Raw genomic sequence first — 19,364 nt, 5'->3', positions numbered from 1 at the left:
ACGAATTTATTTGACATTTTTTATTCCTTGAGCAGATATTGGCTAAAACAAGCTGTAGATCTTGCAAAATTGGTTTACGTCCATAAAGAAAGCCTAAACGAAAACCCTCAGTGTGTTAATTACAAAATATTCAAAGAAAATATTCGTCTAGAAAGTTACCTCATCGATATGAATAAAAAAGATAGAATCACTTTTTGTAGATTTCGTTGTGGAAATCAGGGACTTCCTATTGCCTCAGGAAGATTTGAAAACCGTCAAAGAAACATGAGGCTTTGTACATTATGCAACGTTCAATCAATTGGTGATGAATTTCACTATTTATTCGTTTGTCCTTCTTTTGCTAAAGAAAGAAAGTTTAATCTTAAAAGATATTACACTGAAAGACCGAATACACTCAAAATGAATTAGCTATTTAATTGTGAAAAACCAGAAATCCGTTCCAACCTTGTAAAATTTTGTAAAAAAATTATGCTTCGTTTTTAAATAAATTATGCTCGAAATTCAATATTTTGAGCTGTTAATTGAATAGTGGTATATAACAGCCAATGATATGCTGATGCCATTACTTGCCTTCTATTAGACAAATGTTTATGCTTATTATGTTAATAAGCTTGGGGGTTTAAGCTTCAGGGCATTATTCCACTATTTCAACTGTAGGCCTAATTATCAAATCTTCTAAACTTTGCTACGCTCGAAATATAATATTTTCAGCTTTTCTAACTGTGGTTTAATAGCCAACGATGTGATGATGTAGTTACTATGATTTTTTTTTAAATCATATGCAAATTTTGATTATTATTTTTGAAGCTTCAGGGTACTATTTTAACCGTAATTATAAAATTGTTTTTAATGCTAAAATTTGTATTATTTTTAATTGATTTTTTCAAAATGTACTCTAAATGATTTGTTAATTACCTGATGAAATGCTATTGATGATTTTTTACATTTTTATGATTGCTTCTCCAATACCCACTCTATGGGTGACATGGGAATAAATGTCATTGTCATCGTCAACCATAGAGATATTAATAATATCTCTATGTTGTCAACACTGCCGTGTGTTGCTGCCCTCTACGTCGTTGATAGCGACTTAATTCACGGAAATTTACGCATGCGCGTTACGTTGACAACGGACGCTAGGCCTACTCATTTTCCGAAAATGGCAGGGATAAAATTGACTGTTATTGGACTCTTACCAAATGAAACATTTCACGTTGCCAAAGGCTGCGCAGAGGTATTTTCTTTTTATTTATTTCATTGATATATTTCCATAATTCCTTTCGATAAAGTGACAATTTTCACAGGTTTTCAATCGTTCGATCGTAAATTACTAGGACTACCTTGTCCCATATACTGAGAAATGTGTTGGTAGAGTTTAGGTCTAATGCACTCACACTCAGTGACAGTCTCAGTCAGACACAGCAGCCATTGACTCTCGCCTCACAGTCACAGCCTATCTCGAAAGGGCAGGAGTTCTAGGGGATGAACAGGCTGGTTTCCGGGCAGGTTATTCAACCACTGACCATGTTTTTGACCATTTATATTTGTCACAGAAGAAAAGATTGTAGGCCTAATTCAATTGTAATGCATTTGTCAATTTGTTGATTAATATAAATTAGGCCATTTAGGGCACTCTGGGGCTACACCGCTATTCCAACACATGTTGGAAAAGTCGACGCCAGACGGGTACGTTTTGGCCTTGAATTTCCAGCAAATTAATCAAAATTACGGCCTAAATTTAGGTCTTTGTTATCAATTATATACTAATTTCATAATTATAATGTAAAACGGGTACTCACGGGTTCTTTTCTTTCCAAATTTTGTGTTTTCATCGCCTCTTCTGGCCAACTCTTGCGATGGATTTTGTCGCCATAGGATCCTGTACGTGCAAATCCAGGGCGAGTTGTCACATGACGCTCGCGAGTCTCTAGGGGTAATGGCCTTTAATCAAGGCGTTCTTTTTGCTATAATTTTATAATGACGCTTAAATATCGAAATCAATGTAGACGAGTCTGTGCAGGGGCATAACAGGGGTATATAAGAGGGGGCATAGTACATGTCGCATGTGGAAGATACAAGTTACGTAATGTAAGTCCCGAGCACTAGCGTACCTAGGGGGGGGGGGGGCAGTCTGCCCCCCCCCCCCCCCCCCGATGAGTCACAAACCCATGCAAATTACATATCTCTGCCCCCCGGCCCCCCTGACGAGCTTGAAAACCTATTTTGCCCCCCCCCCCCCCCCCCCGACGAGCTTGAATACCTATTTTGCCCCCCCTTGCGAGCTTGAAGACTTTTTTTTTGCTTGTCAAATTTTTTCTGGTACGATTGAAGACCTTTTTCATTGAAGAGCCTTTTTTTCCTTTTTTTTTGCTTGTCAAATTTTTTGGCGGCCGATTTTGCCCCCCTGTGGAAAATCCTAGGTACGCCATGCACTGCCCGCGCTACATGTATGTTGGTAGCCCTGGGACCTCTGGATATTAACTAATCCAATTTAATTACAGATGGCAGATTTTTTTATTATCTGAGTAGCCCCCCCCCCCCCCCCCCGGATTATTTGTTCTCACATTACTTTCCTTTTTAAATTTCCTTTCGTTCTTTCTTTCATTTTTCTTTCTTTCTTCCTTCCGTTGCTCCTATGTTTTTTTTTCAGGTGAAATCCACTCGGGGGATGGCCAGCCATGCCCCCATCTGTTTATGCCTCTGAGATGTAGGCTATACTCATGATCTTAATCTTCGATTTTCCAAAGTAGGGGGGTGCAATTTCTCAAGTAAAATTTGACAACCCCCCCAAAAAGGTTATCACAGAAAAATTGTCATTTTGTCTCGCGTAAGATTTGACAAGTAAAAAGAAAAGATGGTTACTAAAAATAAAAGACTCATTTTGTCCGTGTAATATTTGGCAAGCCTCCCCCCCCCCCAAGTTTAACATATCGGAGGCGCGATGGCTCAGTCGGTAGAGCAGGGGTTTCGGATTCCGGTGACCCGGGTTCGATTCCCAAGTGGTGCGCTAGTGCCCTTAAGGCTTATCCTCATTACCAGGTCCCTCGGAGAGGACCTTAAGCCGTTGGTCCCCTGGTTGCTTGCTCACAGGCATTCGTGCTTTTTTAGCAGTCAGGTAAAAAATCTCGATATAACATAACATTAAAAAAAAGTGAAGGTCATTTTGTCCTGCGTGAAATTTTAAAAGTAATAAAAAGATGGTCACTAAAATTGAAGTTCATTTTGTTTGTGAAATATTTGGCAAGCCCCCCTCCCAAAAAAAGGTTTTAACTAAAAATGATTGAAGGCCATTTTGTTCCTCTTAAAATTTGTCAAGTATAAAAAAAAAAAATCACTAAAAAATGAAGGTCATTTGTCCCACGTAAAATTTGACAAGCCCCCCCCCCTAAAAAAAAATGAAAGGTAGCTGATAATGATTGAAGATCATTTTTTCTTGCATAACATTTTACAAAAAAAAAGTGTGTCACTATTTGGCGAGCCCCCTACCCTCCAAAAAAAAGGTTTAATTAATAATGATCGAAGGTCATTTTGTCTCTCGTAAAATTTGACAAATAAAAAAAAAGTTGTCACTAAAAAAAGAAGGTCATCTTGTCGCGCGTTATATTTGGCAAGCCCCCACCCCCCTAAAAAAGTTTGTCATTAAATATAGAAAGTCATATGTTCAAAGTAAAATAAATTTGGGAAGCAAAAAAGAAAAGGACAAAAAAGAGCAAAGAATATGAACAAAATATCCCCATTACAAATATTGCTGTGATTCTCATAAGGAGGTGGGGGGGGGGACTTAACTTTGTACGAACGACATTTTTTTTTTACATCCAAAATATTGACTATGAATCTCAAAAGGTGGAACGGGCCAGAAATGCTCAACCCCCCCCCCCCCCCCCCCCGATCTGCCATTGATTCCAATCGATAATGACTTTTCCCTGCAATACTGATGCTTGAAATCAAGATACTGAAGATTGATATATTGTAATATAAATTATGAACGTCTGACAAAAAGATAACCAACCGATCACCTGACCGATCAGCTGACCAGTACGTGAATCACATCGTAGTTGATCAGTCCCCACAGCGTTTGGAACGCTCACCAAGAATTCAAGAAAAAAGACTGAAAATGTAAGTTTAACCTCAATCCATTAAATTTCAAATGTCGTAGAAGTTTCCTTATCATGTTTAAAACTAATTAATACCTAAATTGTTACCATCCACTATGTATTAAGGCGTACATTTGCCAAAATTCTTGGGTGCAAATAGAAACGGCAATGTCTAACCGGTTTTATCACTGATGTCGCCTATGAGGTCCATACATGTAATGTTTGGACCTCATTGGTACTAGGAGTGATTTAGGGTAGGCCTAGGCCCTAATAAAAAACTTAAAAAGCGCAAGCCTTCGACCTCATCGACAGAGCATCTCTATGGTCTAACTCTAAGCTTATATCTAATAATATAAATGGGAAAATAATAAGAGTGATATATAATCTCTATGATAACGCAAAGTCTTGTGTCAAATTTAAGAACGAAAGGTCAGAGTTGTTTTTTTTAAATTGCAATATTATTATTGGTGTACGCCAAGGAGACGATCCCCACTTTTATTTGCAATATACCTGAATGATTTTTAATTTTATTTGAGCCGCAGTTACAAGGGTTTAAGTTTTTTGGCTGATAATATTAGGATGTGTTTAAGTGATGATGATGATGTAGAGATTTTTTTGAGATTGTATGTATTACTTTATGCTGACGATATTGTAATGGCAGAGAGCCCGACTGAACTCCAAAAGTCCCTGGATGCTTTACGTAGCTATTGTGACTTATGGTATCTTACTGTCAATACAAGCAAAACTAAAGTGGTTGTCTTCTCTAGAGGTAAAATTAGAAACAAACCCACCTTTAAGTTTGGAGAAAGTGTTTTAGATATTGTTGATGATTATGTGTACCTTGGTGTAATTTTCAATTACAATGGCAACTTAAAAAAAGCAATCTCAAAACAAGTAAGCCAGGCAAAAAGAGCGATGTTTAGTGTACTAAATAAGGTCAAGAGACTAAGTTTGCCAGTTGATATTGCTTGTGATTTATTTGATAAATTGGTGGTCCCGATCGCTTTGTATGGCAGCGAGGTATGGGGATTTGAGAACTTGGTGCATATAGAGGTATTTTATAGGAAATTTTTACGGAATATTTTGAGAGTTCATAAATCTACAGCGAGTTGTATTGTTTATGGTGATACTGGTTGCCATAAGCTGTCAAAACTGGTAGAAAGCAGAATGATAAGCTTCTGGTGTAGAATATTAACTGGGAAACAAACAAAATTATCTTATATGTTGTATAAATTAGTTAACATTTTACATAATGATATAAATAAACCCTTTCAATCGAAATGGATCACCAAAATTAGAAATATTTTAGACACCTGTGGTTTGGGAAACGTTTGGGCACAACAGGAAGACGTAAATCCTAGATGGCTAATCCCTGCCCTAGAGTTACGCCAAAATGATATGGCTTTTCAAGACTGGCACAACGACATTTTTTAAAATAACCAATGTGTAATTTACAGGGTTTTCAAAGACACTCATAACTTAGAGTCTTATCTCATACAACTTAATGAAAGAGATCGAACATATTTCTGTAAATTTAGATGTGGCAGTCATTATTTGCCTTGCGTCAAGGGTCTTTATGAAGGTATTCCTAGACAGAATAGATTATGTAATCTTTGTAACCTGGGTAAGATTGGTGATAAATTTCATTATTTATTAAAGTGTTCTTACTTCAAATTAGACAGAAGCAAATATATTCCCTCTCAGTTTGCCAAACGTCCAAACACTTTAAAAATGCATAGTCTATTTAATACTAAAATTCCCAAAACACTGTCAAAACTTGCCAAGTTTGTTAACATTATTATGACACAGTTTCGTAGATAAGTACCAAATCTATATACCTGTATATTAATATGTTATTATTTTCTTTTTCTATCTGGGAATCATTTTCACCAGTGCGCTCAAAAACTTCAAAATTTATTTTTTTTTTTCTTCATATTTTTGTTTATGCCCTCTATTGCCATGGCCCATGCCTTGTGGAAAATAAAATTGCAAGAAACTGGGCGTTGTGGCGTTTAATTATATGTGGGGAAGTTACAAATTGATGCAAATCTCCTCTTCCTTCTTCTTCTGTTTCTGACTCTTGACTCTCCATGTCAAGTTCTTAGCCCGGCCATGAAGATTCTCGATTATCGTCATGTCTTCTTTAACTCTTTTTTTTTTTTCAGGATTTGTACCAGAATAATCCTACCAAGTTCCAATCTCCTGAAATCAGAGGTCTCCTAGAGTTTCAGTGGGAACAGTATGTGGAAGAACAAAGAAAAGCCTTGAGAGATGAGACATGGGTTTTCAATGAAAAGGCAATGACTTACGTTCACACCCATGGAGATTGCGCTTTCCTCGGTAAGCAAAAACAGAGTAACAATACTACTCAGAAACAAACAGAATGGTAGTTTATGTAAATATTTGGTTTGCTATATATATATATATATATATATCAAATGCCACAACAATTTTTGTCTCACCCCCGTAGCAGAGCGAGACTGTGGGTCTGATCACAGGTCATTTATGGTCAATGACCTTTGGCCATGCTGTGGTATCAACATTGATATATGAAAGTAAATTGATCTCCTTCATGAAACTTTGACATAAGGGTATTTAAGAATCACTGATCATCTTGCATGAGTTTCAGGTCACATGATCAAGGTCAATGATCATTTAGATTTTAGTGGTCAACAAAACTTACATTGTAGTATTTCATGATCAAATGGATGGTGTTTCTGTGAAGAATTAAATGTAGCTGTTTACAAAGTCAACACTGCTGCTTTATTGAATCGCGTAATGCAGGCAAGACTGCCAGAGGCATTCCACTTGTTGTTGCTTATATGTGAAAGTCCATACAATTACGAGACAAAGTAAGGATCTCGAGCTGAAATTTGAAACTGTAACTGATGAATTTTCTTTGAAATATGATTTTTAACAGATGATCTTGGAGAAAAAATGAAAATGTATAATGAGCAACCAACTATTAGGTGTTTGCCGTAATTCAGAGATTTTTTTTTACCAAATGACATCAGGTAACTATGTAGGCCATGGTCAGAGATCATTTTGGGGTAAATATTCAAAAATACAGTTTGGGGACTGCAGTAATACAGTTTCTCATAATCTCATTACCATTTTTTCTATTTTTCTATTTTTTTTGGGGGGGGGGGAATTATTCCCTTTTTTATGCCCCCGCAGACGAAGTCCGGAGGGGGCATTAAGCGTTGCCCCTGTCCGTCCGTCCCCCCACTTGGTTTCCATGCAATAACTAAAAAAAAAATTTAATGGATTTAAAAAATGTTGGTGTGTAGGTAGATGACACCAAAATACAGGCTAAGTTTGAATTTGAAGTCCGCAGGTCAAAGGCCACAGCTCATTAAATATGCGAGTTGGTTTCCTCATTGAATATGCGAGTTGGTTTCCGCATGATAACTTATAAAATATTCAACGGATTATGAAATTTTTGGTGTGTAGGTAGATGACACTAAAATACAGGCTAAGTTCGAATTCGGAGTCCGCAGGTCAAAGGTCACAGCTCATTAAATATGTGAGTTGGTTTCCGCATGATAACTTATGAAATATTCAACAGATGTAAACAAATTTGATGTGTAGGTAGATGACACCAAAATACTGGCTAAGTTTGAATCTGGAGTCTGCAGGTCAAAGGTCACAGCTCATTAAATATGCGAGTTGGTTTCTGCATGATAACTTATGAAATATTAAATGGATTTTAAAAAATTTGGTGTGTAGGTAGATGAAACCAAAATACAGGCTAAGTTTGAATTGGGAGTCTGCAGGTCAAAGGTCACAGCTCATTATATATGCGAGTTGGTTTCCGCATGATAACTTTGGAAATATTCACCAGATATTAAAATGTTTGGTGTCTGGGTAGATGACACCAAAATACAGTCAGGTCACATCAAATGACCTGACTGTCATATCTTCTGTCAGAGATTATTATAGAAAGGGTGAGTCTTGAGGTCAAAGGTCTAAATTTGTTCATTATATGCATATTGCTTTCTGCACGATATTAAGTTCAATCATATTGAATGAATTTCTGATTGCGTTAAGCGGGGGCATCTGTGTCCTTTGGACACATCAATTTTCTAGTTTTTCTTATTATTATGATTCTTTTTCTTTTTTTTTGGTGTGCTGCACAAGAATGGCAGCTCTACATGACCAGATGCTTTTGATGAAGGGAAGGGGCTTTTTCACCTTTAACAACATTTTCCCTTTTAATGAACAATCTAATTGTGTTAGCCTAAGAAACTGGGAACATGTTGACGTTGATGATTGGTCATTTGGGATGTCACTTGTAATTGTATCTCTTTCATGTTACAGCTGGTGATCTCATCTAACAAAATATATAGATCATGACAGTTAGGTACAATCTGAATAAATAAAGCCTGAAGAAAACAATTTTTTCATATCAAATCATGACCAACGTGTAATAGAAATTCACAGGGACCATGCAAGAAAGCAAAGGATAGAGTTTTTACATCGTGATGGAATATTGGTCATCTCCCTCCCTTCTCTGATAAATGGTAAATGCACACGATATACAATTACTACATGACGTAATTTCCTTCAGCAAGAAATTTATCCACATTGTGTTGCACTCAACCCAGGTGAGGTGAATGGGTACCCGGCAGGATTAATTCCTTGAATGCATGAGCTTGAAATCCTTGAAAGGCAGCTCGAGCTAAAGCTGGGGTAATAATAATATGGAATAATATGGAATATATGGAATATTTCTAGATGGATGGTGCTATATAAATGCCTATTATTATTATCTAAACAAATCCATTTATCTACATTGTAATCCCTTTCTTCTCTTCAATTTTTGGGTCCATCACAGGAGGCCCAAAGGCCCTGCAGGAATGGGCACAGGAGCACTTTGAGTACAGGGAATGCAAGCCTTTACCTCTCTACATGGCTCTGGCGGAGGAAGCGTATAAGGAGCACATACTTGCCACAAATGTAAGATACTATTAAAAACAATCTTTCCAAGGCTTTCATTGCCAGAGCCACTGGTGGAGATTTAAACTGCAAAGCCATTGTTCAGAGAGGGGGGGGGGGGATATAATTAACTATATTGTGCCACTCCCATACAAGAATAGATTGATGTGACAAATTCGCAATCTCTGCCAATGATCATGGGTTTGCTCTGCCAAATTATTGAAGAAAAATGCTGATAAAGTACGAAATGAACAATTGACTGAATTACATGTACACAGAGCATTACATGTACATAAATTAAAAAGTGTTCAAGGTATTCCAAATTTTGCATTATTGGCGGAACAAAGTTTTACTTTGTGCAGTTGAGAATCCATCTAAATTTTCATCTTTTGTTTTCCCCCTTTATAATATTGTAAACAGGGGTGAAATAACTTCAATTTGGTATACTTTGTATTTATATCATTTTGATGGACTCTATATTTCATTTTTTCAAGAATCTTATCTTCACAGATGAGTTCAATGAGTTGAATTGAATTGGTATGGTTTATTGAAAAAATATCAAACAGGCAGCTCGCAGGCTGAAAATGTTCAATTTACAAGCAAAAAATCAACAGAGATGGTATAATTATACAATGGTGAGAGATAAAACAAATTAGCATTGATAAAATGCCAAATGCAATTGATAGAAATAACAATAAATTGATTTTCTACTATTATGTTTGAATCAAAAATACAGAAACAAACAAATAGGGCTAAATGAACAACACTGAACAAAAGCAGAAAATGAGTGGTGTAGTTGAAGCAAAGGTCAAGTGATTGAAATTAAAATGAAGTAAATCTGTTGTGTAGATAAAAGTAGAATTAATATTACTTCGAGTTAAAAAAATATCAAAAGAAACAGTAAATTTCACTGTGCAGCAAAGTGTCCATGTTAAAGGAAATTTGATAAATAAATATTTTAACAATTTCAAAATATTGCAAATTAATTTACAGATAAACAGGATTGAATACAGGGTAATAATGAGTTTTTTTTTTTTTCTTTTTTCTTTCTTCAGCATACATTTGTGTACTTTGATGTGACTGTGGATGGGGAAAAGGTTGGCAGACTGTTATTTGAGGTAAGGAAAAAACCCCAGGGCCCCACTTCATAAAAAAAGTTGCTATGATAGGAAAAAGTGTTGCTGGAATTTCAATTACCATGACAACAGTGGAAATTCTGCTTCCTGATTGGCTCTTCCAATAAAAGTTGACATTATAGCAAGAGTTGCTATCATAGCATTTTTATACGCCCGTCCTATGGGACGTATTATGGTATCACGCTGGGTGTCTGTCCGTCGTCTGTTAACTTTTCTTTGTAAACACGATAACTTCAGTTAAACTTATAACCTAGGCTCATATAATTTGATGTGTATGATACTAGCATGGATCCCAGAAAGCCTATTGATTGTGAGGTCAAAGGTAAAGGTTACAGTGACATGTTTTCATCTTGCCCTTCTGAAGTCCTTGTTAAGGCGATAACTTTAATTTAACTTAACCTAGGCTCATATAATTTGGTGTGTATGATACTAGCATGGATTCCAGGAAGGCTATTGATTTTTTAGGTCAAAGGTCAAGGTCACAGTGACATGTTGTTTTCATCTTACCCTTCTGAAGTCCTTTTAAACGCAATAACTTTAGTTTAACTTAACTTAGGCTCATATAATTTGGTGTGTATGATACTAGCATGGATCCCAGAAAGCCTATTGATTTTGAAGTCAAAAGGTCAATGGTCAAAGTTGCAGTGACATGTTTTCATCTTGCCCTTCTGAAGTCCTGATAAACATGATGAATTAAGTTTAACTTAACCTAGGCTCATATAGTTTGGTGTGTATGATACTAGCATGGATCCCAGGAATTCTATTGATTTTGAGGTCAAAAGGTCAAGTCGCCACTTTCCACTTTTCTTGCTTGACCAATAACTTCATTTGCTGTGTTACAGGTTGGTGTTTTATGTGCTCGCCCATGAAAATGGGTCCTAGATCCTGATTAGAAACTCTTGTTCTGAGGGAGCTTTGCAAAAAAAATTTTAAATCAATCTTAAGTTCATTTGAGATCTCGTAATCAATTATAAGTTTGCAGTTAATAGCCATTTTTCAATTGATTGGTAAATTTTGTTTTATAATTCAAAGTTTTCCATCAGTCAATGATTTCAGAAATAAAACCAAAGAAAAGAAGAGGAAAGTGGCTGAAATATGATATTATTTTCCGATTTTTATTAAAAGTCTATCACAAATTAAATTTTCTTTTAGAAGCCCAATATTTTTACTTGCTCGCGACCTTTGTTTCCTTATCATTTCTTTCCATATGTAAAAGATAAGATAACTCCTTTTTTCATCTCTTATTCACTCATAAAATGTATAGGAAGGCATAAACTAGAATGGTAGTTCCATGCAACATGATTTTGAAATAAATGAGCCAATTTAGCAATTCAAAGGATTCAATAACACTCCAGATATACAATGCCTACAAAATTCAGCCTTCTATTAAACCATAACCATCGTCTTGTTTAGCTTTATACAGACCGATGCCCCAGGACATGTGAGAACTTCAGAGCGTTGTGCACTGGTGATAAAGGACAGAAAACAGACGATACCCTGATGAAATACCACTATCTGGATACCTTGTTTCATAGGATTGTACCCAATGGGTGGATACAAGGAGGGGGTAAGGAACACTGTCTTAGCAGGGGTGGGGGAGGGGTGAAAAGGGATTATTCTCTGATAAAATACCACTTGTTTCACAGGATTGTGCCGAATGGGTGGATTCAAAGAGGGGGTATGCGCATTGCCTGTGTGGTGGGGGCAGATGGAGTTGCCCTCAGTTGTATGGCTTGAATTGCTTCAAGAAAGAAGGCAAAGATGTTAAGAAGCAGAAAATTTAAAGTGATATATTAAGACAAAAGGCATGGGGTAGTAGTGTAAAAAACTAATAACAACAAAATTACAAAAAGGCATAATATGGGTGACTGTAACTGCAGGGGAAAGGATATTAGCAACCCAAGGAAAACGGAAACAGAATTGATAGTTTAAAAAGTGAATAACATAGTATATATGAATAGACTATTAAGAGTAATGGAATTAATGATAATAATAATAGGCATTATATAGCGCCATCTATCTAGAAATATTATATTCCGAGGCGTGATATTATTATTATTACCCCGGCTTTAGCTCAAGCTGCCTTTCAGCGCTCATGCATTCAAGGAATCAATTCCGCTGGGTACCCCTTCACCTCACCTGGGTTGAGTGCAGCACAATGAGGATAAATTTATTGCTGAAGGAAATTACGCCATGGCTGGGATTCAAACCCACAACCCTCTGTTTCAAAGTCAGAAGACGTATCCACTGGGCCACATCGCTCCACAGTACTAGCAGTTGTAATGTAGTAGTGGTGGTGGTGATGGTAGTGGTAGTAGTAGTAGTAGTAGTTGTAGTAGCAGCAGTAATAATACAGTAATATGGTAGCAGTAGTAGTTGAGAAAAAAACAGGAGGCCAAAGGACGAGTATAGAGGTTCATTTTCTGTATGATTAGTTTTTAGGCACTTTGTCCAATAAGAGTTGAAGACTAATCAGTATCTATACAATGTATTTTTTTTTTATTTACTGCTTTGGTACTAAAGCTTTATCATCTTTATTTCTCTCTCTCTTTTTTTCTTTCAGATATCCTTTATGGGGCAGGAGATAAAGGTGAATCAATCTATGGAGAAGTTTTTGAAGGTATGTGCTCTACAATTATGTGAAAATTCAGTCACACGAACAATTGTAACTACTCACACAAAATTACCACTATCTGATTTGTCAAGTGTTTCTTGTAGTAAATGAGAAATTGGTAAGCAGTATTTGAGATATTTTATAAACAAGGGGACTCCGTTCTCATATCAGTCCCAAAACTAGTTTAGTGGAAAGTTTCACGTGTAATATGAACGCGCAAAGCAATCTTGGAAGCGATCTTCCAAACTGGTTCGGAAAACCACCTCGCATTGTAGTCTTCAAGATCGCTTTGCCGCGTTAAACTAGTTCAAGCATAGGTGAGGATATGAACGTTTTTCAGGAAGCAATTTTCACACATATTGTATGTAGAATGGCCATATGTGCTGCAATTTCATTTTTTGCGCGAAACAGAGATCGTCCGAAACCAAAAAATATCGCTTTCCGTGAAGTGGTTCTAAAAACCACTTTCAGGCGCTCAGGGAAGCGTTTCATGAAAAGACTTGTCAGACGTGTAATCCGACAGGTCTTGTTTTATCCGACAGTTACCATAGCTTCTCAGCCAATCAAAATCAAGGAAAGTTGTCAGATTGATAACTTGCCAGATGAAAAATGACATTGAAACGCTACCCTGATGGGAAAGCTATTAAAGCGATTTTCCAAACTGGATTCCTGAACCGGTTTAAGGGAAACTAGTTTTTTCGAAAAGTAGATGAGAGAGCGGGGTCTCTTATTACATGGATTCAGTAGAGAGCAAAACCATGATGTGCTTATTATGGTAATTTGCCTGCCAATTCATTTTCAGCTGGATTTTATTTTTAGCTTAGTCTTTAATACCAATGAGTCGAGCCACAGAATTTTTTGATTTTGCCCCTCTCCACCCAGGTGTGTACCTTTCCCCTTGAGAGCTTGATAGGGTGTCTTTTACAGCTCCAATTTCCATCGTCAGGACCGCTCGTCATGTCGACAAGAGTGCATTTTTAAACATGTGATTATATACCACTAAGCAATCAATAAAGTCACAATGTCCCCCACCCAGGGGTATGGTTCAGAGTTGGGTGTTTGTTGCAGTCATTTTTACAACAGGTGAAGAATCATGATTGAAAACTTGTGTCGCGCATTCTTTGTTTACCCAGATGAGAATTTCTCTATGAAGCATGATTCCAGGGGTATACTAGGGATGGCCAATAGAGGGCGACATACAAATGGTTCTCAGTTCTACATCACATGTCAGCCTGCACCATGGATGGACACCAAATATGTAGCGTTTGGGTGAGTACAATTAAAAAGATCCTTCAGAATATGTTGTTTATTGTGGGGAAAAGTCCATGAAACCCCGGGGGGTATTTGATAACAAAATTTTTTTGATTAATTTCAATTTAATTTAATTCGTCAGGGGGAAAACAAATTACAGGGGGCTCGGGGCATTCCCCCCCCCCCCCCCATGCTCATTAATCCCCCATTCAGATCAGTGTTAATGCTTATCCAATGTTGCAGATTTATGCAGTACTTTGTGAAAAATATCCCCAAAAATAAAAAAATAATGATTTTTTGTAATTGAATAGGCAGAAGTGTTTTTTCACAATTTCACTATTTACTCTGTTCTAAAATATTGCCCAATATAATGGCAACAATTCGAATTTTATGGAAATGTCGAATCAGATCGAATCAAAAAGCATTCATGACGAAAACCTCGCGTCTAATCATGAAACCTGATTTTGCTTTTCACCACGTACTACTTGACAACTGAGGTTCTGTAAGCCTAAAGTAAACAAAGGCGCTGTGCATCTTCGTCCTCCTGGAGAAGCGACAAAAGGTGTTTTCAGACCACCTCGAAGTTTGTCAGTTCCAAGTATTTTCTGATTGGGAAATTTGACCTGATCTACCCCGATCAGAAAGTACCAGGTAATTTTGACAGTGTAAAAGCAAATTACGCGAAATACCCCCAAGAGAAAATATCTCCTAAATAGTAGGTAGTTGTCAAAATTTTGAGAACTTTCGCGGGGATTTTTCCAAGGTCGCAGGTATTTTGGCAGTGTGAAAGCAAATTACGGTACTTTCTTAGCCCGATTTGGGCGCGGGCGTCGTGGATGGCTGCTGTGCGATTTTGAATCTCGCACGTACCTTGTCAGCTTATCAGACAATACTGTGCATGCTCATAACAGAACTTTCCCCGAAAGGTAATCATAATTTAACTGGGATTCTTGTGATTGAGGCGATTTGAAACCTCTTTTTACAGAAAGAGGGAGAGACGAGATAAGCACGAATGAGGAAGAGATGAAGGAACTCTATGTGCCCAATGCATATCGCTACTCGGCGGGACAGTGTTCTGTTAAAATTGTTCATATTCTGGGTCATTTTGCTTCGTTCAAACTTTCATATTTGTTCTTCGTCTAAATCTTGGGGGACTCGTGGACATGAATTTATCCATATTTCCTGCTATTCCTTTCCTTTCAGGCAGAGCCCTGGTAAGAATTTGGTTACACTATTATGTAAGATAATGATAAGTACAGCTGCAATCCAATACCATAATCTCTCATGGGAAGCTGCAAGACACTGACCACTCTTTTAAATGAGGAAAACAAAATCGGGGTTGCGATACTCCACCTGAAATACATAGATTCCTGTGTTATAATGGTGGGGTAAGGGTTTAACGATGAATGAACATAATGGCATGAAAAATAGCTAGAAAAGGCAACTATTTTTATTCATATGATGAATATGAATGTATGGGATTAGATGTCGGGTCTGTAAAGCTTGGCTGTATGAATATAAAAGCCCTGTCACATCGTTCCGTGCAAGCTTTGCGTGTGACTTGCGGGTAAATTTTCTTGTTACCCGCAGGTTGCCCGCATGGACAGTACCTCACAACGCATCTTACACGCAATTCCCGCAGAAGTGCATGCAAGCCTGATTTGCACACAGAAAAGTTTTGAACATGGTCAAAACTTTGCGGGTGATTTGCGGGCAATCACCTGTAACTCACCCATGAGGCTTGCACGGAACGATGTGACAGGCCTTAAAAGTTAAAGGAACTCCTAACTTGAATCCAAACTGGGATTTTATATTCACCATTTAAGTGACTGATTTTGTTTTTTAATTTTTTCCTGCTCAAATTCACACCACCAAGTCTATGCTGTCATTGCTAGCAACATATCTTTTGCCATTCCATTTTCAGCTCATGTAGTCTCTTCTCTTCATTTTGTAGAAAACTTGTGGAAGGCACTGACGTTCTCAAGACCCTGGAGGTGCAGGAGACGTATAACGAGAGGCCAAAGAAGGACTGTAAGATCGCTGCCTGTGGGGTGTTTGTACCGAATGATGACGAGACCATGGCTTAAACCTGGGCCCTGTCTTACAAAGAGTTGTGATTGATCCAATCAATCTCAATTGTTGAAAATCCATCCATACCATAATTTTTTCTACAGGAAATTTGCACAATCTCCTTAGTAAACAAAGAGAATCACACTGAATCTTCAAGAGAATGATGAATGGATGAATATGCATCATATCTAGAAAATATTTTGAACAAATTTGCATTTTATATGTTAGATTTTAGATGTGGCTGGCCGTCAATAATTGTGATTGATGGGATCAATCACAAGTCTTTGTGAGACGGGTCCCTGTTCCACAGTGCTTTAGCACTTGATCATATGGCTTATTTCTTCGCTTCATTACATTGATCATTATGTGTAATCAAGCATAAAAATCAATTATACGATCGATTGTTGGGCTTTGTGATACGGGCTGCTGGACTAGCTTTTAGGTGAAACAGTTTTTTAACCTGATATTTTTCAGACCTCAAATGACCAATTTTCATCATGGTTTTTGTTTTCAAAGAACTCCTATGAGACGAAGCCTTTATTATGTATGTTGAATACACAGACCATTTTCAGGGGGTACTTGTCCAAAAGTGATATAAATTGAATGAGTTAGGTAAGAATGAGCAAGTAGAGCACTTAAGATGTCATCAAACTTTGATTACTGTAAACTAATTTTTTTGATTTTTCCACTTTTTTGTCAAAATTCATATGCAAATTACTAGGGGTATGCAATAAATGAGCTAATTTTGTATTTACACTCTATTGGTTTTCTCATTTTCTATGCATTTTATTGAATGAAATAACAAATATTCCAATTCTCTGCTCGACACATTCATTTTGTAAGGTCATCATTGCTATATTTTTCTTTTTGAAGGAGATATAATAATGATGTTATATTCAATTCAATTTGATAAATGACAGGAAAAGTGTGTTGTCAAATCAAATGTATATACAACAGTTTCATCCAAATAATGCAAAACTGAGAAACTCCATGCCTTTCTTCAAATTTTCATGTGATTCCGATAAAATATTCAGTGTTTTTGTTATCTCTTTCTGTGGAAGTAACTTCCGTTGAAGTTCGAGCATTGCAGCTTTCTGACGCATTACCACCAAGCTGGCATAAGCATTTAGATAGGAAACATTTTATGTTAAAGTTATTTAGTCGTAGTGGCTAACTCATTTATTATGAAGCCCAGCTTTCCATAGAATCTTGGTTAGAAATTCTAATTTAGGATAGGGCTAAACCTAGGTTTAATTATCAGAATACCAACCCTAATAGTTTAGTGTTCTGAGGATCCGTATTATTTGGGCCTCCACAATTTACCAGTTGTGTCTTTCTTTGTATTTTGGATACAGAACAGATTAAAGGTGCTGCATCGGTGTCAATCCCTGGTAGTATTCACAAAAGTTATAACTGTATTTTTGTCATGAAGAGGGTGTTGTCATTAATGATTGGAAATGGCAAGCCTGGTTTATATTTACTTGGTATCAAAGCAGTAGGGCTGCCTCTTAGATAGTGTAATGCCACATTGGCTGAATCTATTGGCCCGAAATCACATAGGAGATTTCCATTGAACCATGGCACAAAACCTTGCATGGACTATGCATAATTACGCATTTTCATCACGTATGCTAAGAAAAGTCAGATTTTGAATGGGCACTTTTGGGACAGAGCCCTAAATTCATGCTTGAATGAAGCGCATTAATAGAGAAATCTTCATCGTCCATGATTTTTTAATATGCCATTGAAACCGCCATTGTGAATTCAGATCATCTAATCTTATATCAATTTGGTCCAATTTGCTATTCTGTCTGCACTACACAATGCCCAGATGGAATAATTTGGTGCTTAAATGAAACAGTTCAGATATCCGTAGAGACTATTAAGAGGTATTCAACCTAATGGACATTAGACAAAATGGGTATTCTTGCCTAACTGGAAATTTTACAATGGAATAGAATAAATTCATCCAATTGTGGGTGATTTTCATTGGTCTTGAATATTCTCGTTATGCCCATATGCTCCATGTATATTTCTAAAGTTACAAAGTATAAGATTATTAAATGATTGGGAGGTAGTATGAGGAATGTTGCTCTGAAAGCTTTCATGTACATAATGTAATTTAATTGTACAAAAACTTGAAAGATAGTGGTTATATATATATTCATGTACATGTTGATTGGATGTTTGTTATAATTGTAATATATTGTTTTATATTTAAATAAAACATGGATTTCTACATGGATTTGTTTTTTTGTTTTAATTGAATTTTACCCTTTCTGCAATGCAACAGGTCACTGGTGTATATGGGGGGGGGGGGGGTAGAGCAAGGAAAGATGATGCAATGGATAACAAGATCGACAAATACTAGAACTGATAGGATTGGGGCAGCATCGTGAAAAAGGGGATATGGCCATTCATTTTTTTGGGGGGGGGGGCAATTCAGCACAATTTTAATATTTTAATATATCATTTCAAGTTCAGTCTGACCCAAGACTAGAACAAAGCGACCAGGGGGGTGTTTCACAGAGTAAAGTAGGACTTAAAGTCATGCTTAAATGTTGACATGCACATCACATGGTTTGCAATGGCACAATCTTATTAATACGCAGTAGTGCGTGTCCTCTTAATATGATTTGACCAATGCTGTAATGCTATTTGTACCACGTACATGCAAACATAAGTTTAAGTGCAACTCTTAAAGTCGCACTCGACTCTTTGCGAAACACCCAGGAGTGCTATACAGTGCGTCCCACACAAAAAAGGAAACCCGTTTTCAGAGATAAGAGTTCACAATTATTAAACATGTTTTTACTATTAATTTGATACATATGGTAAGAGTGGAATCTCATCTTTAATTTGAGATCAAGAGCCTAGCAAATCATTCACGCATGGCAGATTACAAATTAAATATCGAGGCCTATTGGAAACGATTTGTGCAGAAATTCACGTTACTCCGAATCACTCTTGTTTCAGGGATCAGTGAGAGAAACTTAACAAAGAATACAAAAGAAATGCTAATGAGACAATCGTCAAACAAGCACGGTTGTATCTGGTGTTGACATTAAAATTTCAAACTTGTCTTGCTCATTAATGCATGAAGTGTTCTTCACATATAAGGCATCAAAATGTAGATGAATAATTGAATTGTATGATGATTTAAATGACATATAATTAATTTGCTTTGAAGGAAAAAGATGTGGGAATCCCAGTTTCCTTTTTTTCTGCGACGTACTGCAGAAGTCCAAGTAACAAATGCCC

The 19,364-nt window shown here is 36.8% G+C and overlaps 1 protein-coding gene across 1 annotated transcript; it reads left to right on the top strand.

Annotated features, from left to right (window-relative positions):
- Positions 1-1,087: 1,087 nt before the first annotated feature.
- Positions 1,088-18,342, top strand: LOC129259022 (uncharacterized). The gene is made up of 8 exons (XM_054897288.2): positions 1,088-1,234; positions 6,260-6,434; positions 8,932-9,053; positions 10,088-10,150; positions 11,582-11,735; positions 12,732-12,788; positions 13,916-14,051; positions 15,988-18,342. Exons 1-8 carry the CDS (start codon positions 1,112-1,114, stop codon positions 16,118-16,120), a joined length of 963 nt encoding a protein of 320 aa, XP_054753263.2. The 5' UTR covers positions 1,088-1,111; the 3' UTR covers positions 16,121-18,342.
- Positions 18,343-19,364: the final 1,022 nt, after the last annotated feature.

Source organism: Lytechinus pictus, chromosome 4, assembly GCF_037042905.1.
Source record: "Lytechinus pictus isolate F3 Inbred chromosome 4, Lp3.0, whole genome shotgun sequence".
NCBI classification, from domain to species: Eukaryota; Metazoa; Echinodermata; class Echinoidea; order Temnopleuroida; family Toxopneustidae; genus Lytechinus; species Lytechinus pictus.
This window is presented reverse-complemented; position numbering and strand designations above follow the sequence as displayed.